We start from the raw sequence: 22,712 nt of genomic DNA on the forward strand, positions 1-22,712 counted from the left end.
TTGCTAACTTATAAAAGAAAGTAATGTTGTCGTCGTTGGTTTAACCGTATGATTTTAATGCCGGATCTAGCTATACATTAACCCGACCGTTTACTAAACTTGCTAGAGTAGTGCTAGAAAGGGTACCGCTATCTTCGGGTAAATATATATATATAAGCTATGAAATATTCTCGCTAATATGCTCTGTTTATTAGTACATGACGAGGATTGACGTATACTAAAGGTATTGTATTCAAAATTAATATAACCAACCATCCCCCAACCACTAAAAAGCATATTAAAGTAGATAAAAGTAACCTATTACCTAACACCAGGTCATGGATGCTTAAACTACCTAGGGCAAATGGAGATGTCAAGATACATCATATTCCACCTTTAACAAGCACATAGTGGACGGATGACCAGTCCCAAGTTCTGTGGATACGCGGTAACCCGGTGAAGGGGGAAATGATGGCGATATAGCTCTAATTGCCGAACTCGATCGGCGTTTCAAAATTCTTAAGCAACAAACCTTCGAGAAGCATGCATTGAGCTACTTCTTTTGTGTGCACAATGGCAAGGAAAAAAACTACACGGTTGGTGTTGTCCGGCCATCACTGAAAAAGGGAGCGGATACTAACATGCTTGATGACTACTCTGGGGCGGTATAACAAGCATATGATATAGCTGTCTTGCTGCTTGAAAACGGCGCAGATCCCAATGCTCACCTCGAAAGTGTGAGGAGCTCTTTGGATCGGAAGCCATATGAATGCTGGGAGCCTTTCGCACAAGTTCCTTATTTCTCGCACCGACGAAACGAGACAGCCAGGACCTATTTAAATTATTGCTATAGAGATCTGAGTGGGTGCAGCTATTTATTAATAAAGGAGCAAGCCCATTTGCGGAGAATGAAGATGGAAACCCCCCCCCCCCTATAAATAGGTACCTACTTGAGTTGGGAGTGTTTAAAAAGGAGAAGTACTCAAAAATGAGTGGAACCCCGGCTGCGTTTCGGTCGGGATTAAAAAGAAGTTGGAGCAACTCCTGTCTGCCCCATAATTTTGTGGCTTAGTGGTATCTAAAAAAGGTATGCAGTTGGAGCACAGTCGGAATTATCGGGCGGCCTTAGCTTTTCTTCTCGAAGCTCCCTATGGTCGTCACAACGAAATAGTTGACATCTTAATACCAAACGTTAGTACATTTCTGTTATTACAAGCCACAATAGGTGCTCAAAACATCGCCAAGCAAACTCAAGAATATCGTTTATAATATCATCCATATGCCAGGTATTTCATAAACGAATTGTATACCACTATAAGATTTAAATTGTAGAAACGAGGCCTGAGGGAAATGCGTTACCAATGCCGGAGCCAAACGCCGCCAAGCCCTTCAAGTGTAATACATGCTTGACGACTTTTCGTCGACATGAGCACCTTAAAAGACATGTGGCCACAGCTCGTATGTCTCTCTGCTCGCCCATAAAATCAGTGTACTGTGATGACTTGCTGCTGATAAAAAGCGATAGACACTGCAGATCGTAGCTTTGCATGCGAATTCTGTACCGCCAAATTTAAACGAGGGTTGGATATTCCTACGACTCCACTTGCAACTAGAACTAACCTGTTGACTTAATCATAATTATAGGGATGCTTTAAGGAGACACTATAAGTCATGCTCTCTTAGAGTCCAGCGTGGTGTGGACATGCCTCCGGCTATTCAAGCTGGCAGGCGGAAACGCGCCTGTGAAGGTTGTACAACTCTCAAGAGGGCATGCGATCTTCAAATGCCGTGTCTTGAATGCACAGAACGGAGGAAACAATGCATCTATAGACGCGGCTCCCCGATGGCCGAAACTAGCGCGGGTTCCGAAGTCCTCACCTCTGCTCCCGGACCCGGACTCGGACCCGGACCCGTTAACTCCGAAGAGCTCAATGTCGGTACCGAATTCATTGACTTGTCATTCTTTGGCATCGACTACGAATTAGGTGGCGGAATGCCTTATGTAGGGGATCTAACTATGCTCATGCCTGCGACAGAACATCCCCCACAAAGGATCCAACGTCCCATACGTCTCCAATTCTTATTAAACTTCACTCGCACTACGGGAGTGAATAGCTCATATAACTACAGACGGCCATCTATGCAACCACAGAGTCTTATGGGTGTATACAGTTACAGGACCGTGTACATTTCTAAGGGCGCGGGGGTGTGTCGACTCCTCGAGTCTACTACTACGCGGGGCACCGACTTCTCCCAGATAACATCAGCTGCCAACAACATCTTTTCTATCGAGGAAATGCCAAAACTACTTGCCATTTTCTGGGAACGGTGGTACCCACACTGTCCAATTGTTCACCGCTCGTCCTTCAACCTCGCCTTTGCTCACCCTCTCCTAGTAATGGCGATGGTTCTGTTAGGAGCAGTCATGTCACCATTTCCACAGCATAGAGAACAAGGAAGACTTTTGCTCGATAGTGCCGAAAATGCCATCTTCAGCTCCAAGATCTTTGATTGTGATGGATATACGAATGTCGACGAGGTCCATAATTCAGGGGCTGTCGCCACTTTCCAAGCCGCATATTTCATCTGCATTATGCAGAAATGGGAAGGCAACGAAGTTGCTAAACAAAGGATTAGGCGCTATAGGTTTACTGCCCTAGTATCAGTGAGTGGCTCCATTAGGCTCTTACTAACCTACTGTTGACAAGGTATTGATTATCTGTAGGCCGTTAGATCTCTTGGTATCCCCTATGCTACCCACAAGCACGACCTGTCATTAGAAGAGCCAGATGATGTCAGATGGAAGAAATTCATTCGCCGTGAAGAACTAATCAGGTAAGTTCAGACTATTATTTCATACTTGGAGATCTGAACGCGACCTAACCTCGCTCAAGAATTGTGTCATACGTATTCCTCCTCGACTGTGGCTTTTTGACATTCCATAATTGCATCCCTAGAATGGCGCTTCAAGAAATGACGAATGAGTTGCCATGTCTAGAAGTCTACTTCCAAGCTGCTTCTGCGTCGGAATTCTTCGAATTGACACGCCTCGGATCTCTTTCGCCGCGCATGCTCACATTAGTTGAGGCATTGCGCCTACTAACAACTACCCCTGATGGCATGTTTAACTACGAAGCTGTTCTTCCAGCGAGCTGCTTAAGCTTATTCGTAGCTATCAATGGTAAAGTCTATATTGAGGAATGGTTATCGATGTCATATATGCTAATCAGACCTTATAGCTCTTCTTGCTTTGGTATATCATCAACGAACAATATCGGGTTTCGTTCCGCCTAATACCCAGCCACTCCTCAAGGCAATAGACAGGTGGGAGGACATCTGGGAGTGGAACATGCACCGATTGCAGGAATGCAATATACGCATAGATACCTTCTCAGGTGAGGGATTATTCATGCAGCAGGCACCCGAATTCGCTGCTTTGGCAAGACTTCAACTGAACACAACCAATTCGGAAATAAATCCAGTTCCATATCCCTCTGGCAGCCTCCTTCCGAATTCTAGTTCTTTTACCCCGGAAACAAAGCTAGATAAATCGGATATGAGCCATCTAGCAGATCTAATTCTACGTTTTGAGGCTGTAAATATGGGACAGGAGACTTTCTAGTATTGTATAGTCAATAAACCAATCGAGAACATAACTAGAGGAAGGCTTTGGTTGTCAATCTTTAGGTAGTCTAGATATCATAATGACACGGTACTCCTAGCTCCCATGCTTAATTTTACCATATATGCTCCAGTCTTGTTGAACGTACCCTATCGTATCGATAGCTCAATGCCCCTTTATTGTCACTGTGCAGAGAAATGGCCCTCTCATCTCTCCGATACCCGAACTTTCCATCTCAACGCGTGGTTCGGAGGATACAGGATGAAACTCAAACTTATTGATTAACGTGGTCAACGTCTTCCAAATATTCGTCATGGCTAGATGTTTGCCGATGCACATACGGTGGCCGATACTGAATTGGAGGAGATTGCTCGCCATCGACTTTCCGTCGGCCTCAAGGAATCGCTCGGGTGAAAAGTCCTCTATATCCGCTCCCCAAATCTTGGGATTGTGGTGTAGAGCGTAATTCGAAATAGATACATTAGTCTGCCAAATAAGTAAGAGATTAGACGTTGTTTTCATCGAGTCAAGTGGTTCTTTTTTAACTAACATTTTGCGGGATATGATGGCCATCTATATCAACTCCTCCGGGGTTGAGGACGCGTCGCCATAAGCACATGCTGAAAACGGGACTTATTCTAAAGCTCTCTTGGATACAGACTCTAGTATAATTGAGTGAGGACTCGAGACCCTTGATGGGATATGAAATCTTATCATCTGGAAGATCGCCAAGGATATCTCGGATTTCTTTATCGACTTGTTTCAAAACCTGATCATCGTGAAGCAAGTGCCAGAACAAGAGGCTTAGACTCCCCGAGGTCGAGTGGGATCCAGCAATTCTGTAAGAGTTATTTCGTGTCGCTTCTTTGTAAAATCTCGATAGAACTCACAGCATAGCCCATGCCTCCGAATTGATCTCTGGGTCTGTCAGCTTGGCTCCGGTTTCTGGATCTTTAGCGTCTAACAGATGCTGCATTAGATCCGAACGGCTAGTAGATGACTGTTGTCTCCTTGTTTCCACGCAGTCGGCACAGGTCTCCTTAAGTTTACCTCTGCTCCCTATTAACTGACGGAGACGGGGAATAGGTAGCATAGGAATAACACTCTTGAAGAAAGAACGAAACGGAAAGGTGCCGAGGAGACTCGAGAGAAAGATATGGTCGCTAATGGCAGGGATCTCAGGGGCCATCTCGCTTATTTGAGTATTGAAGGAACGGCCAAAGGCAACATCGCCTAGGATGTCAAATACATAAAATCCGATCAGGCGCTTGAAATCGAATACTTCCTGGTTCTGGGCTAACCTTTTCAGCTTCTCAATAAGTATCTTCATCTGACCATCAATCAACGGCTCCATCTTCCATATAGAAGCTTGCGAGAATCCATGTGATAGTTGTCGTCGGCGTAGGGCGTGGATCTACTTTAAATTAGTACAATGGCTACCTAGGTAGGTAACTAACTCTATATCTGCAGTATGTTAATTTGAGGATCTTAGCAACTGACATCTTCATCCCTGCCGCCAAACAAATTTGGCTTAAACGCAGTGAAGCCGTCGTAGAACTCTGTCTTAGCCATCTGTCTCCCCGACTTGTAAATTGGCGATATGGCGTCCGCATTCCAGAAATGTAGGTCATTAGGTCCAACCCTTATAACGGGGCCATACTTGATATGCGCATTGAGAAGTTGTTCGTGTAGGTTTAGCTTGTAGATGTAATAACCCTTCCAGCCATTGGTGAGAGAGGCGAGAAATGGCCCAGGATACTTCGACAGAGGATGGAATAATTTTTGGTAAGCCACATATATAGTAAGGAACAACAATAGAGTGGTTGTAGCTACGAAAGCTACTTTTAATTTAGGAGAAGTTTCCAAATAGTCCATTGTGTGAAATAGATCCGTTTCTATTACCATGAATATATTAAAGCTGGGTGCCGTTTTTAGTTCTTATAGATGGTTGAGCTGTGTTGAACGAAAGCTACTACTTGTCTCTAATAGAGTACCTTAGGTTTTTAACTTACCCAAACAATTCACGCAACATGATGTATCAGTTGAATAGGTAGCGCTGAGGGTGAACTCCGAACCAGACAAATTCGATACGAGGCTTTTCAAGAAATGACTGATAGAATCAGCGAATCATCGAATCCAAACGGTGATCCTTTGATAACTACAAACATGACCTGTCATTGAATTAAGTACACGATAACTCCAAGAATTATAGCAGTTCATGACAGTTTATTGTGGGTATTCTCCGCGGTAATTCTCCCAAATATGTGCTTGCCATGATGTCAGTTACTCTTCGCGTATCAGTTACCTACCGGAGCGTAACTTAAGTCCCGCGCTCCTAGCCTAGAGCCGAGTAGAAGGGTTACAAGAAAGCAATTAAAGGGGAGGGGGGGGATTCCCGACTAGCCAATCAGTTTACACGCATTTGGAATAAAAGCGGAACACATGGGAGTAGCTGGTATTGTCTCATTCTTCTACCGATGTCCCCTCAGTAATTCTTTGAATGGGAACTATTTGCGAACTCACTATGATAAAGAAATCAGATTCCAGCATCTCTTTCTGGGGTTAGTACCACCAGTTACAAGCCATCTCTTCCTTGAAGAGCTAGTTAGCATTTGTTCTAAGTGTTCCGAGCATAGTAGGTAATTATCATTTCTGTCAAAAAGCACAGCCGACAATGGGAACTCAAATCCAGACATCAACCAGCGTGTATAAAGTTGCAGGAAGCTTGTCCTTGACGATCGATGTGCAAGCTCCTGAAGGGTATGACCCTAACTCCGGGACCGCTCTCATCCACTTCCACGGTGGTTATCTTGTAACTGGTTGATACTACCCATCATCAAGATAAAAACTAACGAGTGTAGGTGATTGGTGAAAAGACTACATTTCCGCCGTACTGGCTGATAAATGCCTGCCACCGACGCGGCTGGGCGTACGCCACGCCATCGTACCGCTTAATGCCGGAGGCTAATGGTCTTGATATTCTCCAAGATGCTGTCGATGCCACCAACTGGGTACGAGACCAGTTTGCTAGGTCAAACCGACTGATCGTCGCCGGTTCCAGTGCCGGTGGTTACCTTGCGCTCGCCACAGTGGCTCATCCCCAATCACCGCCGGTTACGGCTGTCCTTCCGATATACGGTATGCTTGATCCTGCGGCACCACGATATGTTAAGCCAGGGAAACCATTAACTACACCGGTCGATAACCTCAAATCTGTCGTGGAACAGATATATGCTGTCAGAGCAACGTCGGTTGGAATTGACGGTTATGCGTTCCCGCAGGACATAGCAACAGATGAGAGATACACTTGGATAAAAGCACTGCACGAGGCGGCGTTGTACCCGGATGTATTGACAGATGTACGAGGCTTGGCACAACAGATCAACGAACGTGGTATTGGTGCCATCCCCGAAGAATTCCGTCAACTATTTCCCGCCTCGTTTGGGCTTCACCGAGAGCTTCCTCCTACAGTATTACTACATGGAGACGCAGACGTTGCCGTTGATGTGGAGTTAAGCCGTGGTGTAGCAAAAGCCCTTGAAGGCTTGGGCGTCAAAGTCTTACTGGAGATTGTTAAAGGTAAAGGCCATGGCTTCGACGTTAGGGAAGTCCCGACAGATATCGATATTCTTAATAATTCCACAGGAGATCTTCATGGTAGCCTATTTAGGGTCTTCAAGTTTTTGGAACAAGCTGCGGGTTGATTCTAACAGGTAGTTACCTAATATGGCACTGTCACTCGGGGAAAATGATGTTCTCACATGTTGTTATTAGTGATAGCATTTAATTACTTATGATTAAAATCAAGTCTAATATTAATTAAATTGATGGGGGTACGTTATCATTAGAGAAATATACCCTCGCTTTCCGCTAGGTTTCCGAAGTCAGTTATATTAACCTGATATTATATAGAGCCTACAAGTGAGATAACGAAAGAAAAACTAGAAAAATAATACTAGTTCATTTCAGTCGTTCGAAACGTTCTCGTTCCTCATCCCCCTTTGCAAGATAATTCACTGTCCATTGTCAAACATCGTCTTGCTTAGCCTCGTCATAGCTCTCCTTGCTACTCTTGATAGCTTTCTTACCCTCGGAGTACTTGCCACTTTCACCTTCTACATCTGAGCCAACCACGAGACGTGTTAGCGAAGCCGCAGATTCATTCGGATGGTGGATATTCGGGAAGACAAGAACCCTGAGAAGTGGTATAATCCTTGGAAGGACATGCATCCAGAGGAACCGCAAAAGTCAACCGGCTTCACGCGCTAATCCGGAGCCCGGCATCAGACCTGGGTCAAAAGCATTCACTGTGATATCTCGTTCCGGAACACGCTGCTTCAGGCGGCGATCGAGCGCGTACGTCCATAGTACGTTCGCAAGCTTGCTTTCAACGTACCGCTGGCGACCCGGGTTATTAGCTGAGGCAGAGGTGGGGTGTGCCATCTCCTCGGCACTTATGTAGTTCGGTTTGGGCATGCCACCTGTATTTTGGTCTGGGTCGTGAGTCCCGCTGGAAACGACGACTACCCGAGCCTTGTAGGCAAGATAAGGGCACAGGAGATGGAAGAGTAGAGCGTGGCCAACATGGTTGACACCGAAAGTTGATTCGAGGCCATCAACAGTTTTGACTAATGATCCAGGATGTTGCAGACCCGCGTTGAAAACCAAGGCTTGTATAGGGGGGTAATTCTTCGATGTCCAACCTTCAGCAAAAGTCCATACACTCTGTAGGCTTGAGAGATCGAGCGGGATGTAAACTACGTTTTCTTGACCGAGTGTCTTATTTATGGTATCCGCGGCATGCTCGCGGTCTGATCGTGATGAGACGATGATCAGGTATTCGGGATGTGCCCTGGCAATCTGTAGCGCGGTATAGTAACCCAGATTTATCGTCCCGCCGGTAATGATGATTGATCTTCCGTAAGCCATCGCCTATGACTCTATGTAGAGTTGTCGGAAGTTGGATGCTTAAATTAAAATCAGAAAGTTGCGAAATGCTTCTAAGCTGTATTGTTGATGTCGTATGTAAATGTGTATTGAAATATAGTTCCAACTTCGTGATAAACGTATGGCAAAGCAAATAGGGCGAACACCCAGCTATATGTACTACATGTCCTGTCTCTGAAAAGAGCATTGGCCTTGAGGATTGAATGTGTTTAATCCATACGTCGTTGCTTTTCGCATTGCTGCTGGAAGCTATCTCCGTCAAGCACCGGTAAGATGAAGTTCATGAAGTTCTCTTCCCTGCGGAGTTTAGGTAATGTCGGAGTTCACAATTCCTTAGATTTGGTTTGATGGCTTCTTGGCGAAATAACTGAGTAGCTGAGCCTGCGGCGGGCGCCGAGGAGACCGAGACACAGTGCCCACGTAATCCAACGTCACAATTCACCAATGATCAGGTTTATCTTTGGCAGTCTATTGCCTATTAAAAAGCCACATGATAAATCCTATCGTCATTTGCAATCCTATTAGGTAGGTAGTACCTCTTACAAGTCTTTGAATTCCCATTGCCCAAGATAAGGGGTTCGAGTAAAATGCATTCAGCAAATGTTATGCATTAAAAGTGGTATGAGGAAAATAGGAGTACCTAATATTTGCACTGCGCATCTCTCGGATCTCGAATTAATATTTTACTTGTCTAAATATTAATAGAGCAAATATGTGTTGATGGATATCAACATGTACCTATCTACTACGAATCTTATTCTACGTATCTCTACACATCATCGACTATAGTTCATATCATACACCACCTAGGTAATCATCATGATCCAAAAGCCAACTCCCACACCTTTAACCTCACTTCGTGTCTCTCGTCACCTTATTCCGGCGCACGGACTTATCCCCAACACGAGCATCCAAAACAAACCGCTATTACACTATCATGAGGTTTTTCCTCCCTCAACACTTACCGCATCTGCCATAGAGTCACATCTCACATCAGTTGGCGTTGTGGAGCCTCAGTGGCGTTTTACAATGTATTCTGCTACTCCCTTCCACTCCACCACGCACGAACTGTTGTGCATTAATAACGAAAAGGCGAAGCTCTGCTTCGGCGGCGAAGGCAATCCCGACAAGGTGGAGAAAGAGGTTAAGAAGGGCGATGTATTGGTCGTGCCGGCTGGTGTCGGGCATAGGCTATTGGAAGATCTTACAGGTGGATTTGAGATGGTGGGTTCCTACCTGAAGGGCTACAGTTGGGACATGTGTTACGGCAAGAGGAACGAAGAGGCCAAGGTACAGGTGTATTAAAAATCTGCCATGGTTCGAGAAAGATCCGATCTATGGAGATAAGGGCCCCGTGCTTGAAAATTGAACGTTAAGAGAGCGATATTATATACCTTCGGTGGCACGGTTATTGTCTAAACTTCCTCTTTGGGGGTCAAAGTTATGTTGGTATTAGTGTGGTACGAATGGCCTCACCGTAAGTCAAAATCACTCAACACCTGAACGATCAAACTCATCAATTAGACACTCCGATACCGAATGCTATGACTTAAAGGTCAAACGACTAACGGGCGAGGGACAGGGCTGTGCACATATCTTCATCTCACGGGAATCGGCATGAGGAGAAACAACAGGATGATCCAATCGCAAACTATTGCCTCGATAACCGTCTACGAATATTAACGTGTGAGGGAATGCAAATATGGACGTCAAAGATGAGGCGTCGGCATTGATGACCCGTGGGAGATCTTGTGTAGCCTCTGTTACTACGAGCTGATCAAAATGGAGGGTATTAAAAAGCACGAAACCTGCAGATACCCGTCCGAGCTTCCGGATTGTCTGGGTTATATGGAGACTTGGTTACGCCCAGTTACTTCGTCGAGGTAGAAAAAATACCTGTCATTTGAGTTATCTATGGCGCATCAATATAAGAGCTGTGGCTTAAATAAAACTTACGCCAGTCAAAGCTTGTGGGTGCTCAAGCTTTATCAAAGGCTTGACCAATTTGAAGTACTACGGATTGCTTCATCATCAGGACGACCTCTTCGACTATATATACTCGCCTAGGTGCCCTATATCTAATTTTTAAGACCCTTCCAAGATATTTCTTTCAACTACCAGCTCAGTCAGAAGCATCTGAAGAAGATTACAACTACCGAAAGCCATTGCGACTAGCCAATAAAATGTGCAAGCTTGTAATTACATATCGTTGCGGCTGTAAGCCATACGAAACTCGAATTCCTTGCCCGAACCCCAACTGCAATATAGTCGACATCACCCAAGAGTTGTCATGTGGGCAATGCGAAAAGGACAACACGGATATAGAGCTAGCTATAAAAGAAGTCTAAGAATAAGACTTAGCTCGAGACTCAGTTACGATAAGTCACACTTATGGGAGGCCTTAAAAGTTTTCAAAAAGACAAGTGAGTTCTTCGAATAAAATGAAAAGCGACTCATTAATACAACTGTTAGAAGGTAGCCTTCACACACCACTTCGCCTCTCTACGTTCTGGTTCAGTTCAACGACTAGTCGGCCGAGGAGGAATCTTATCCTGCGACGCGAACGAGCTTAGCCTAGCTCATGGAGACTCAGAACCGGTAATATATATTGCTTTAACCATTTCATCCGCGGCATACTGGAGACATCAGCGCATCTTGGCAATGGCCCAGATAAATCATCTCGGGTTGAGACTGAATCATGGGTGTAGATTTGATAGTTATGGGTTTATGAGTTGGTAGTTTTTTATTTCCAGTTACACTATAACCACAGGCCAACAAGCCAATATTGAAGCAACAATACGTGGTTATTGGGCACCTGAAGACAAAGTTTAGTTTGAATTAATCGATTTTGATCTTCTGATTCGTTGAATTACAATGGCAGTATAGCGACCTGATTGGCCGAGTTTGTGATGTAGAAGTCCACCTCTGTCGGTCTATCACACTGCGACGATCTTACTTGTCACGTCACATGCGCGACTGGGCCTGTCAGAGTGGTAACCAGCATATAGACTCGGCACATGTATAATTCAGCATATAATTTAGCATATAACAATACTTTTCACCCACCGCAATCCAACTTACTCTTCTAGCATGGCGGTAACTACACTAGCCAAGGCATCGCGAGTGACAATATCATGAGTTTACGAGAACTCATAGCTTGAGACAATATGTTCCACTCGATCTTCTTGCTGTCAACTCTCTTCGCCGCCGCCCTCGCGGCAGGCATTCCTTCTCCACTAATACAAAGGCAAGATGCCTGCGCCGGCGACAAGTCCACCACGGGATACTGCAACACCTTGTCATACACAGACAGAACCGGCACCTCATCAACATCAGCGCCGTCCTCTTCAGACTGCCAACAAACTTGCCGAGGCGTATTAGGGGATGCTGGCGACTGGGGCGTGGACTTCACAGATAGGCCGGCGGGCTATCGTGACAACCTCTACCTAGGTCCTTGCGAGTTTGGCATCTCACGAGAAACAGACGGGGATAACGCAGGGTTCGAGTTTTCAATGCATAACCAGGATATTGTGGATGTCATCGACGAGGTCATCAAGAGGTATGCGGGCCAACACGATGGAAAGATGCAGGCGGAGGGCACGATGGAGTGTTCGGGCCATGTGGTTCGCTGGTATGTTGGTTAGGTGGTCAAGAGCTGGAGGTCATAGTCAAATGGACATGAGTAATGACAAAAGACATAATTCGTCCGATGATGTTTTTTTTGGCGGCGGGGACCTTTGACGAGTTGGTGCCGGCTGGAGGAAGAGTCTATTTTATGACGTATAAAGAAGATATGGCCGCTAGGCCGGGGGCGTTCATAGATCCCGTGGGAGTGAATTCAATGGGACGTGGAAGTTGTTGGTTAGCACACAGACTGAGTCTTGGTCTTATTATCTTCATATTGAGTATCACGATAATAATGCAACTTTTTTTATAAATACCCTAATAAACCCTAGTTATGGTCCTATGGGTGTGTTTACGTAGCAAATTAGTTGTACAAGAAACTAACATTCAAATTCTGGATTCTCGAAATGCATCACTAACACGACCATTCCCTTGTGAGTCCATAGCTATAGTTCTCAGAAATATGATCGGCCAACGTTGAGCAGGCGGCTAAGCAAAATAGAATTGGGAAAATATAATTGGTTGAACAGATCTATATATCACGCACGGTAACCGCAAGCTGCAGGGGCAGGTCGGGGTAAAAGACAAGGGGGGAACGAATCAGAACTCGTAGCTTTAACCCCCTTAAAAGCCTCTAAGATTTACAACAAGCACATGATACCTAACGCTTGCCTGACAGTTCTGTTGTAAATATCATTAACCCCTCAACCTAACTAATGTTGAAAATGGTTCAAAGGATACTGGCTCAAACAAACCAAGTCTGATAAGAATATCACAATAATAAAAGTAAGGAGGGGCTCCTTAAATATGATGCTAAATTGAGTATCTGGTACTTGTGTAAGTGAGAATATGGTATGATTATAGTAGTAGTAGTAGTAGTAGTAGTAGTAGTAGTAGTAGTAGTAGTAGTAGTAGTAGTAGTATATCTATGACCGGGAGAATATGTTCTAACCACCTTATATATGGAAATTGCACTAGGTATACTACGGAAGGACCTCATATTGAAAACGCATACTGTGTGATTTACAACTTATTGTTGGACTGCACTCCCTGGAGTGACAGGTGATCGATCCTCTTCATAGTGTACCGGCTGGACCCGTGTAAGAATGACGGTGGATCATCTTGCAATTGGTAGACGAGCCGTGTGCAGGCTACCATCTGGACTGTTGTAGTAGAAAAGTTTGGCATTTTACCTACCTCGAAATACAGTAAGCTAAGCCTATAATAATATATATTTTATTGAATTGCTAGAGATACCTAGGTTAGGTACTAATATTAATTCTGACTTCTCTAATTCTTCTATGGCTTACATATATGTAACTATCCTGCAATATTAACAATGGCTATTGTGTATTGGGAAACCTAGTACGACCTTTTCTACGTCTTCGCTGCATTGAGTGGTATTAATGGTAGGTTTAAGGGTAAGTTATTCCGGAATGTGAATCCAATGAGTGAGGCGAAGTTGAAACAATTGCTTAACAAACCTATTGCGGGAAGATCAGATGCCGATCGGGCCATCAAGACTATTATCGAGGTTTTGCAGATGGTGTGTCTTTCCGTCTATTTCCCGATGTTGATAGTCACAGTTTTGATTCTAGCTCTCCACTCATTCGTTGATGTATGCTAACAGATTTCCCAACCTGTTAGACCTTTGGTGTTTTCGAATACATAAATGGGATGGGTTTCCTAATGTCCGATGATGCGGCAACTGCTAATATAACAGCTATCCAAAAACTAGAAAACATAAGAAGGTTAGCTGAAGCAAATGAACTTTTGGATGCCAATTCCTTTTCTCGACCTTTTCAATGTAGATGCTACTTATCTCTGAAATAGTCTCATCTAAAAAGGAGTGAAGAATAGGGGGAGGGGGGTTTGGGTGCACGGGCCAAATAGAAGGTATTGTGAATATATCTGGTCCGCCGTTGTATAACATGTCTGTCCTCCCATACTTGCATACCTACCTTTAGGTACAAATATCTTTTATGCTTCTCTTTTACTCACTTAGAATCCATAACTCTTATGTCACCAATCTCGAAATTCTTCCCGGGGAATTCTTTACAGCGAACAGTGAACGACCCATCCCATGATTCCCCCGCGTGCAATCGCCAGCTTGAGGCATGTCACCTTGATATCATCCAGAGCACGATCATAGCCTTGTCATCATGGATGACGCAATCAAGTTCAGAATTCTCAAGCCAAACGAAATCCGAGAGAAGTTTACGCAGTGGGCGAGGGAGGAGCTAGGGCGCAACTGGACCGGGGAACTGGATAGGAAAACTGAGACTGCAGTCGGGTTCTGGAGGAATACAGCAACAACTTCTTTGAGAAATACCTAGGTAGGATGTCTGCAAGCAAGCCTCTATTTTTTTTCTAGTTATGTTCAATGATTATCTAGGTACCTGACTGGATCCGGGGTCAACTATAAAAGAACCGTTTTAAACAGCTAATCCCACGATGTAATAGTGGCAATAACTATATGTTTTAATATACTTTAAAAAAGCTTTTTATCTTTTCCTTTCCTTACGCAATTACGATCTTGATCGATAGTTTGGTTTCTCCTAGGTTGTGCGCGCCTCGAGAGACTACCTACATAGGGGTAGAAGTAGGGGAGCTTAGGACTTACATCTTCCAGAAAGGACTATGGAAATTCTAATACACCTGCCTGTACGTTATATGAAGCTCCCTGTTAATATACCACACCAACATTCGTGGAAGGCCCGTGTATATACCTGAAATGATGTCATTCGTGTTTATAGCTCACGTACATTGCCTTGGTAGACGATGACGAAATTTCTTACTTCCTAGCAGTTACGATCAGGGGTAATTGGTAATGGAGTAACAGCAAGAGCGTGTAAGTGTCCAGTTCCCATCACACGTAGCCTTCAAAGGTCCCCCTCTGTTCTTAAGAACTTCATCTGGAATCCGAGTTAACGACCTCAAAATCATACTTGAGTACCACCATCTTTTAGAGGCAGATTTATTTCGCCGCCATCGCACATAACAATCTTTCCCATTGATTATCCTATATTTCCTTTACGGTTCACACTTTCGTTTATACATCATAGCGAAGCAGTCCGCGCAGCTTTGACGGAGCAATCGTTAACAATTTCACAATACCTTTACCGCAAACCGAGAACCACTCCGAATTTCAAACTTTCGCGCAAGGCCATCATGCCCCCTAGCTTAGCAGAGAGCCTGAAGAAATGTCTACCATGGGAGTGGACGCTGGAGCAACTCGTGGAACGCTTCTCGTGCGTAGCCATTGCTCTATACGGGTATGATCAGGGCATGATGTCCCTAGTCAATACAAACACATCCTATCTCCGCATCATGAATATATCAAGAGACTCCCCTCTTGTCGGGGTTATTGTCGCTGTTTACTACCTTAGATGCGTAGCAGGTGCCATAATAGCGTCGCTTTTTGCTGACAGATACGGCCGAAAACTGTCAATTCGCCTTTCACTCGGCGTAACTATAGTTGGGGGTATCTTGATGGTCACTCCTGGAATTTTTTCGTCATATATCGACGAAACATGGCACGGCTGTGCTTTCTGGGTCATGATGGTCGGGCGGGTCGTGCTCGGGATTGGGATTGGCGGCATCGATACAGTAATTCCCGTGTACAGCTCCGAACTTTCCGAGGGCAATGCTCGTGGTACCGCTTGTGAGAACATCCCTTCAATTACACCCCTTCTGATCGTTTCTACCGTACTTCCGCAGGAATACCCAGTTCATATAGCCCTATTTGCTTCTAAACTTCTTTGATAGTTACTGACGACCAACCTTCATAGTGGCAAAAGAGTTTCGGGCAAACATTGGAGGGCTATTAGTGGCGTTTGCATTGAACCTCTGCTTCTCCCGTTGGATAAAGAACAGTAGCTTGGCCTAGAGGATGCCTATATTGTTCATGCAGGCTTTCCCCGTAGCACTTCTGATGATCATGGGCAAACTACCAGAGTCCCCACGCTGGTTAGTAAGTAGAGGAAAGACGGATGAAGCTCGGGTGGTACTTTCAAACCTTTATGGGGATGACCAGGCAAACCACAAGCTCCAAGAGCTCCAAGAAGTCCAGCAAGAAGAAGCTGAAGAGGCAGCGGGGTGTCTCCTCGACAGGCTATGCTGTGGACCTGGCCGGTTTCACCCCAACATGATCACAATAATGGTCCAGTTCAACCAGGCTATGACAGGCGCCGGGGCAGTCTCAGTCTACGGCTCGCAAATATTTCAACTTCTAGGACTACCATCATGGGTAGCAGAGTATGCAACCCTCGGCAACTACACTTTTTACTTTATTACCATGGTTTTCACCACGCGTTCAGTCGACAAATACGGGCGCAGGAAATTAATGTTGGGGGGTAGCTGTGGGTTGACAATTTGCTTCGCCCTTCTAGGCCTTGTCGCGATGGGCGTTCTCACGGATGACTACGCGTTCAAATTGTCCATGGGAACCCTAACTCTTGTGGGTTCAACAGCTATATTTGGAGCGTGCTGGTTGACGACTGTTTGGTTGATTCCAACTGAGATATATTCGGACAAGGCGCGAGCGCAGGGTGGTGCCATCAGCGTCGTCGTATGGGGTTCAGCCAACTTTATTATCACGATCCTCACACCGATTGGCTTCAACAATTTGAAATTCTGGCTGTTCTTCATATTTGCCGCTACCAACCTTTTGGCAGGACTGCTCGTCTGGGCATTTTTGCCTGAGACCGGAGGCAGAAGCTTTCAAGATAACCAGCAGTTCTTCGTATTGGCCAAAGAAAGAAAGTCATGGTTCGTACACAAGGTCGACAATGGTAGCTTTTTAACCTTGCCTCCCCCATAAATTTGCAGGGTTGGAGTGCGAAAATGTTCGCGGTTACGGAGGGCAAGGCATTGTCTAGCAAGCGAGACAGCTGATGTCTTTATAATCTGTTAGATATTAGACATAAAGTAGTTACTTGCAATAACCAGCGATATCAACAGCGAGTAATAATACGGGTTACAACTTTTGCTTTATGTTTTAGTAAATATCCCCAAATTTGTTTGTCCTAGAGCGAAGTTTTCAACTTGGGTGATTTTCTGTCTCAGTTTTGAAATTATGTCGGTTAAACATCGGCCTAGTGCGACCAGCTGGAACAACGGTGTTGGCGTTATAGGTTGAAATTCCACCTGGTTTTTCACCAACAAGGGTGGTATAGTATAGTGGATAGTACAACACGTTGTGGATGTGCGAATATACTGATACCGTGTAGACCTGGGTTCGATTCCCAGTACCGCCAACCTTTTTGCTTTTTACCTACTTTATGAGTCCGATTGCTGCCACTTTAGCAAGGTTCCTTTAGTGTTCATCTTCTTTTCTTTTTGGCCTTTTCTTTTTATCCCAGATGTCATGACTCTTGTCAAATAAAATACCTATACTTAGATTCAGGTCTTCAGGATTCACACTGACTTTATTTTAATACCTTGGTTCAATTTGGAGGGATGCGCAACAAAACAAAGGGCGGTAATATTCGATATATGGAATGATCCAGGTAGCTCCATACTATTTTTATTTTTATTCTCATATCACGCATTCATCCCACGGCTTCAAGATTCGATAGTTTATTTAAGATTCCTTCACATAGCATTACCTGAGCATTACACTCTCGATGAATCACACGGAGAAGCAATTGGTGACGTAAAGGTGATATATTCTAAAGTATCAACCATTAAGCTGCTTTTGAAATATACGAATTTCTATCACCTAGCCATACATTATTCATCGTCAAGATCTTGTCATGGTCTTGTTTAACCAGTCCACACAGCGGGGCCAGGGGTCTTGTATGAAGTGCCACCACCCTGGTAGATGTCAACCTAGCTTTTGTTAGCACTCGAATATGCACAGAAAGATTGGATCGACTGCTTACCATGATACCGGGGTCGGACTGGGCAGCATACGCGGGGATGGAGGTTAGGAGGTTGGCCGGAGGAGTGGCGGTACCGGAACCGGTAACCTTGATCTGCGCACACTCGGGGTAGAACTGAGGAGTGTTTGCTTGGTGGAGAGCGAGCAGCTCGTGGCGGATGAGATAGTTGCCGGGCTTAAGGGTCTTGGGAATCCGGCTGGAGTACTTGAGGTCCTTGAAAACAACAGCAGTTCCCCAGTTGTTGCTGTTCAAGACGTTGCCCCATAGGCCCAACTCGTCGATCTTGAACCACTTCTTGCTCTTGCCGTCGCAGGCAGTGAATTCACCGTCACAACTGTAGAGCCACACCATCACGGGGCCCTGCTCGTGGGTCCACTGCTTCCAAACCGCAGTCACGTTCTGACCGGCTGGGACTTCGGCGGCGAGGGGCGCTGAGGTACCACCGTTGCAGGTCATCTTAGGGTCGGTGACAGTCATGATCGGGTTGTAGTCGGGCCATTGTCTTTGGATGATCTGGGCTCCCGCAACGGGAGAAAATCCTTGGTAACCCTCGTATGTCTTTCCACCAATTTCGTAGCTTGTCACGGCACCGTGGGCGGCGACCAGGGCCGGTGCGACGAGAAGAGGAAGTGAGAAGAGCATCTTGACACCAGAATACGTAAAGCGCGGTGATGCTTGCTATTAGGACGGAGGATGGATAATCGTAGGCCTTGGCAATCAGCGAGACACGGTAGTATTTATGCTGATCGTGCTGGAGAGCAACCAGATTCACACCAGGCTAGGATAGGGACGGCGCAACATTATATCCCCATGGTCTGATTTTGTCTAGACCACCCTAATGCTGGCCCACGACCTCTCCCGGTGGGTGCGGTACTTGCCCATGGTCGGCCGCCGGGGTTGGTGCTATCATTAGAAGCACTCCAACTCGACGGATCGATATTAACTTGAGCAAATAATTCCCGAGCGCATAAGTATGGGCCACAGGTGCATCCGAGCATTTCCGTCCAGCTAGACGAGCGTGCGAGAAAGCTAAGACACGGCCTGGCGGACCGGTAGTTGAACTAGGCCACATCATATTCGGCGGTTGGCCCATGACTACGAATTTCACAGCGCGTAGAAGACCTTAGACGCTTCTTCGGCCAAATTGAGGCTGTACCCATCGCGCTAGATATGAAATTCCAATCAGGTGGTGGCTCAGGAGGCAACCAATTGGAATACACGCGTGACAAATCTGACAGACAACATTTGACTTCCCCATACGTTTAGATATATCGGCATGCCAGAGTCCGGGGAAGGTCGCATCGCGGGACCGAAATGGGACGTTTCCCTGTCGTTTATATAACGTCCGGCGCACAATGTGATCATAGCTCATATATGATTAATACGGCGACTTTAGGCTATATAGGTTAAATCCGCGATTCCGCCTCCCCCTTGTCGCTGTGCTGCGCTGCAAGCATAATTCAACAGAATGTATTGGAAGACTTTGCTGGTTTGACAATGTAGAATCAATCCCCTTGGATAACTGTGCCGAACAAAGGGGAATAGGGTTGTCAGCATATGGAAATTCCAAGAAGACCGAGGCTCATCTCTAAGCATAACTAAATGATAGCGTAGCCGTCCTTTTCGGTGTTATCGTATCGGCGTGAGGCTCTACCCAGCCGAGTAAAGCCCTGCTGAAATACAGGGCATCGTTCCGAGCACTTGAACGATAAAAGTAGACTCACAGCCAGGGGCGGATCGGGTATCCGTCACCTCCCCACCTTGGCCTTCACCATTCGGCGCACTAGTCATACTCGGCGCTAATGAGCCCATGGATCGGTAGCGAGAATATTGTAGCGGGCCTTGGTCATATGGTATGAGCGTGCTTCGTGCCTCATCTCGGCCGTGTTACCGTGTCTATAGTATTGGCGGTCGAGTTCGTCCGGAGGGCTGTTGTAGGTGGAGACTATGATCATCAGTGTGACTGAATAGGACCTCAGTGTGGATAGCTTCAATACGGCCCCTACGAAAATTTTGAACTATTTAAATTTCTCGCGATATTTGAGTTTGATAGCACATTGCTAATCTTCACAGCCGAATAGTCTGTCTTTCGTATCGTAGAAATAGCTGGCTGATATGACAATATCCGCAATATGTACCTTAAGTTAGGAAAGTCACGGAACTCAGGACTTCGTTATCTTAGGTACCTGGCTAAGACATCGTGCCAGTTCATATATTGCTAGAACATCATTTATAAATAGTACCTTTAGGTAATCGCAATGCACATAAAAAGTATCTTAACAGCATGCGTTGGTCGAATATACTTAACGAATATTCATACCTCAACCTAGATTGGGTCTCTTTACTTGCGGTATTTATTACACGCCAGCTTATACGCTACGTAAAGTCGTAAACCATTAGACTCTCTCGCCCCCTTGATTCTTTAAGAACAATAACCATCTCGTCATCAAAACCGACCCAATTCCGCCGGCCATCCCACTGGACAGCTGTGGTATCGATAATAGCGGGATCATCTGTTCCTTCTTTGTCATTGGCGGTAGGTCTAGTAGCTGGGCGTATTTCGATACTCTTGCCGTGCGCCCTCCCTTCAAGTTCCCAGACTCTAATCTCTTCGCCGCGGGAGCTGACACTAACCGCCTTTCCGCGTGCCGTTATTTCAGCGTCGCTTATGCCGGATGTGTGTCCCCAAAGCCGGATGCCAGGTGATATCGACAGTGAAGTCGCATTTGATGTGCAGAGATATAGAATTAATGTATTATCTGGAAGTGTTGCGAGGAGATAGGGATGGGTATAACATAAGTTGATGGGTCCATATATTGCTCCGTTCTCTTGATGTGAAGATTGTAGGCCTGTATGTCGGGCTGGTGATGTTAGTGTCGATGGAAAATGGGAAGAGCTATTCCAGACTGGTAACGTGTATGCTAATCGAGTTGTTATTATATCCGACGTGTGTTTTGACCGGGATATAGGAGGGCGTAAGTGTAAATCCTGTATGCCTAAACACCACCCTTGAAGAGTCGAAAATGTATAAACAATCGAAGCTATGATACTACCAGTTGTCTTCCGGATGGATAATGTTAAAGGGGCTCTTGAAGTATGCGATTTGAGTGATGTGAGTAGGTAGGGTGCTTGAAGTGTCACTATCTTGGGATCTTGCTCTATCCTCCCTGAGTCTTGCCCGGGTTTGTTTTCGAAATTCCGCACATAGCTATTGACCTCTCTAGTAGATTCTAGAGTGCTAGCACAATCCGTCTTATTAGGACCGTCGAACGTGTACATCGATATGAGTACGGATTTAGTTGCTGTTAAGAGGTATGGATAAGAAAAAGCAACTCCGACTAACTCCCCATTGCTGGATTTCTTGTGCCGATATCTCAGCAGGATCCTCCTTTCTTCCACGTCTAATGCCCAAACCCCGAATCCCCCATCTATAAAACCTATGGCAATTTCTAGGATATGTTGATGAATCTTTTGGTCGTCTATCGCAATGCAACTTGGAGCAGCTCCCGAGTCAACTTCTCCTAGACCAATCTGTGCTAAGAGTTGCTTCGTCTTCAAGTCCCACGCTCGTAGTCCTGTAGTGGCATCTGCTGTTATCGCGATACCCTCGGTAATATTTACAAGGACCTTATGCGATAGACTCGTTTCGTGTAAAGAAAGTTCTTGTCTAAGCTGCAGCTCTTCGACGGCGCATTTTCCTTTAGACCAGTTATGGCGCAGCTTATATTGTTTCTTCCAGTCCCTCGAACTGTCATCCGAATCTCCAACATGCATATCTGCCCAGCCTCCTTTTCTTCCATCTGCCCATACTGCTTTGCGGGAGGAGTAATGTAGCTTGCCTTCTCTGGCGGAACCATCCCGGAATCCCGGAATGCGAAGGGCGCGGGGTAGGACGAAATGCGAATAGTATAGGCGTTTCCATAGCTGATAGTCGCCGGATAGGTGATAAAAGCGCCGAGATACAGGAGAAGTGTTTAAGAGATCTGGAAGAGGCAAAAAGGTGAGGATGCGTATGAGGAGTTCGTCAGATAACGGTGATAATAGATCGGGTTCTGTGGTATGACGAGATCGCTTCGATATAGCTGCTCTAGACGTGATGTCGGACTGTAGACGCTTCCGTTTGCAAGTCATTTTACTTTCGTATCGTTCTATTGGCGGAGGCCAAAGATCAAAAATCGAATCCTGCTTAATTACGGACCAATACGATATGATACCTTAGGTAGGTATGATAGGTACGGAGTTCGAGAGTCGCGACCTGAAATATAATGTAGAAATCGATAAGGAATACTTGGTGATGAATCGCATCGCGTTTCCATTGGTGGGTAACTTAGGTAATGGGAATTATGTAATAACAGGGACCTGCCTGGTACTTAATACTGGTAAGTTATATCTAGTACTAAGGTTTGCTGATGTAATGTTACCCAACAGACGTATCCACTATTAAAATGAAGCCTATCGGATTCACTAACTTCAATGTTCTCCTTCACATTTAAACTCTAGGGTTTACCTTCATGTAGTTCACGGAGTAACTGCATACGCGGAACGTGAGGGCAGCGTTTAATGATTACTTGTCGAATAAAACATCACGTTAATTTATTTATATAAAGTTTCTCATAACGTATCATCTTTAAAGGCCTGCTTATGAGAGATTCCAT

General features: G+C 45.3%; 10 protein-coding genes and 1 non-coding gene across 11 annotated transcripts; 7 read left to right on the top strand and 4 right to left on the bottom strand.

Annotated features, from left to right (window-relative positions):
* The first annotated feature begins 1,108 nt into the window (after positions 1-1,108).
* Positions 1,109-3,707, top strand: F4813DRAFT_356184 (uncharacterized protein). The gene is made up of 6 exons (XM_049242951.1): positions 1,109-1,437; positions 1,505-1,559; positions 1,624-2,644; positions 2,705-2,814; positions 2,874-3,160; positions 3,219-3,707. The coding sequence occupies exons 1-6, from the start codon at positions 1,341-1,343 to the stop codon at positions 3,599-3,601; spliced, it is 1,953 nt and encodes a 650-aa protein (XP_049100717.1). The 5' UTR covers positions 1,109-1,340; the 3' UTR covers positions 3,602-3,707.
* On the bottom strand, positions 3,708-5,620 carry F4813DRAFT_356186 (putative cytochrome P450). The gene is made up of 4 exons (XM_049242952.1): positions 5,102-5,620; positions 4,492-5,015; positions 4,152-4,440; positions 3,708-4,087 (listed from the first exon to the last, which is right to left on the bottom strand). The coding sequence occupies exons 1-4, from the start codon at positions 5,504-5,506 to the stop codon at positions 3,767-3,769; spliced, it is 1,539 nt and encodes a 512-aa protein (XP_049100718.1). The 5' UTR covers positions 5,507-5,620; the 3' UTR covers positions 3,708-3,766.
* A 462-nt stretch (positions 5,621-6,082) lies between these two features.
* F4813DRAFT_356187 (alpha/beta-hydrolase) lies at positions 6,083-7,457 on the top strand. Its single transcript, XM_049242953.1, has 2 exons — positions 6,083-6,413; positions 6,463-7,457. The coding sequence occupies exons 1-2, from the start codon at positions 6,276-6,278 to the stop codon at positions 7,303-7,305; spliced, it is 981 nt and encodes a 326-aa protein (XP_049100719.1). The 5' UTR covers positions 6,083-6,275; the 3' UTR covers positions 7,306-7,457.
* Positions 7,458-8,894, bottom strand: F4813DRAFT_356188 (uncharacterized protein). The gene has a single exon (XM_049242954.1). It carries the CDS (start codon positions 8,528-8,530, stop codon positions 7,850-7,852), a length of 681 nt encoding a protein of 226 aa, XP_049100720.1. The 5' UTR covers positions 8,531-8,894; the 3' UTR covers positions 7,458-7,849.
* A 159-nt stretch (positions 8,895-9,053) lies between these two features.
* F4813DRAFT_43767 (uncharacterized protein) lies at positions 9,054-10,346 on the top strand. The gene is made up of 2 exons (XM_049248487.1): positions 9,054-9,073; positions 9,254-10,346. Exon 2 carries the CDS (start codon positions 9,368-9,370, stop codon positions 9,851-9,853), a length of 486 nt encoding a protein of 161 aa, XP_049100721.1. The 5' UTR covers positions 9,054-9,073; positions 9,254-9,367; the 3' UTR covers positions 9,854-10,346.
* Positions 10,347-11,524: 1,178 nt separating this feature from the next.
* On the top strand, positions 11,525-12,564 carry F4813DRAFT_356193 (putative necrosis-inducing factor-domain-containing protein). Its single transcript, XM_049242955.1, has one exon. It carries the CDS (start codon positions 11,716-11,718, stop codon positions 12,190-12,192), a length of 477 nt encoding a protein of 158 aa, XP_049100722.1. The 5' UTR covers positions 11,525-11,715; the 3' UTR covers positions 12,193-12,564.
* Positions 12,565-15,343: 2,779 nt separating this feature from the next.
* On the top strand, positions 15,344-16,123 carry F4813DRAFT_395633 (uncharacterized protein; the record flags this gene model as incomplete). Its single annotated transcript, XM_049247724.1, has 1 exon — positions 15,344-16,123. The coding sequence occupies one exon, from the start codon at positions 15,344-15,346 to the stop codon at positions 15,935-15,937; it is 594 nt and encodes a 197-aa protein (XP_049100723.1). The 3' UTR covers positions 15,938-16,123.
* F4813DRAFT_395637 (general substrate transporter) lies at positions 15,914-17,185 on the top strand. Its single transcript, XM_049247725.1, has one exon. It carries the CDS (start codon positions 16,065-16,067, stop codon positions 16,992-16,994), a length of 930 nt encoding a protein of 309 aa, XP_049100724.1. The 5' UTR covers positions 15,914-16,064; the 3' UTR covers positions 16,995-17,185.
* A 154-nt stretch (positions 17,186-17,339) lies between these two features.
* Positions 17,340-17,430, top strand: F4813DRAFT_t62. The gene has a single exon. It is a non-coding gene; the product is annotated as a tRNA-His (tRNA).
* Positions 17,431-17,703: 273 nt separating this feature from the next.
* On the bottom strand, positions 17,704-18,795 carry F4813DRAFT_43806 (glycoside hydrolase family 61 protein). Its single transcript, XM_049248488.1, has 2 exons — positions 18,058-18,795; positions 17,704-18,004 (listed from the first exon to the last, which is right to left on the bottom strand). Exons 1-2 carry the CDS (start codon positions 18,697-18,699, stop codon positions 17,939-17,941), a joined length of 708 nt encoding a protein of 235 aa, XP_049100725.1. The 5' UTR covers positions 18,700-18,795; the 3' UTR covers positions 17,704-17,938.
* A 1,362-nt stretch (positions 18,796-20,157) lies between these two features.
* On the bottom strand, positions 20,158-22,407 carry F4813DRAFT_356198 (uncharacterized protein). Its single transcript, XM_049242956.1, has one exon. It carries the CDS (start codon positions 22,186-22,188, stop codon positions 20,434-20,436), a length of 1,755 nt encoding a protein of 584 aa, XP_049100726.1. The 5' UTR covers positions 22,189-22,407; the 3' UTR covers positions 20,158-20,433.
* Between the last annotated feature and the right edge of the window lie 305 nt (positions 22,408-22,712).

The sequence above is a fragment of the Daldinia decipiens genome (genome assembly GCF_022478715.1).
Source record: "Daldinia decipiens strain CBS 113046 unplaced genomic scaffold F4813scaffold_12, whole genome shotgun sequence".
In the NCBI taxonomy this organism is placed as follows: domain Eukaryota; kingdom Fungi; phylum Ascomycota; class Sordariomycetes; order Xylariales; family Hypoxylaceae; genus Daldinia; species Daldinia decipiens.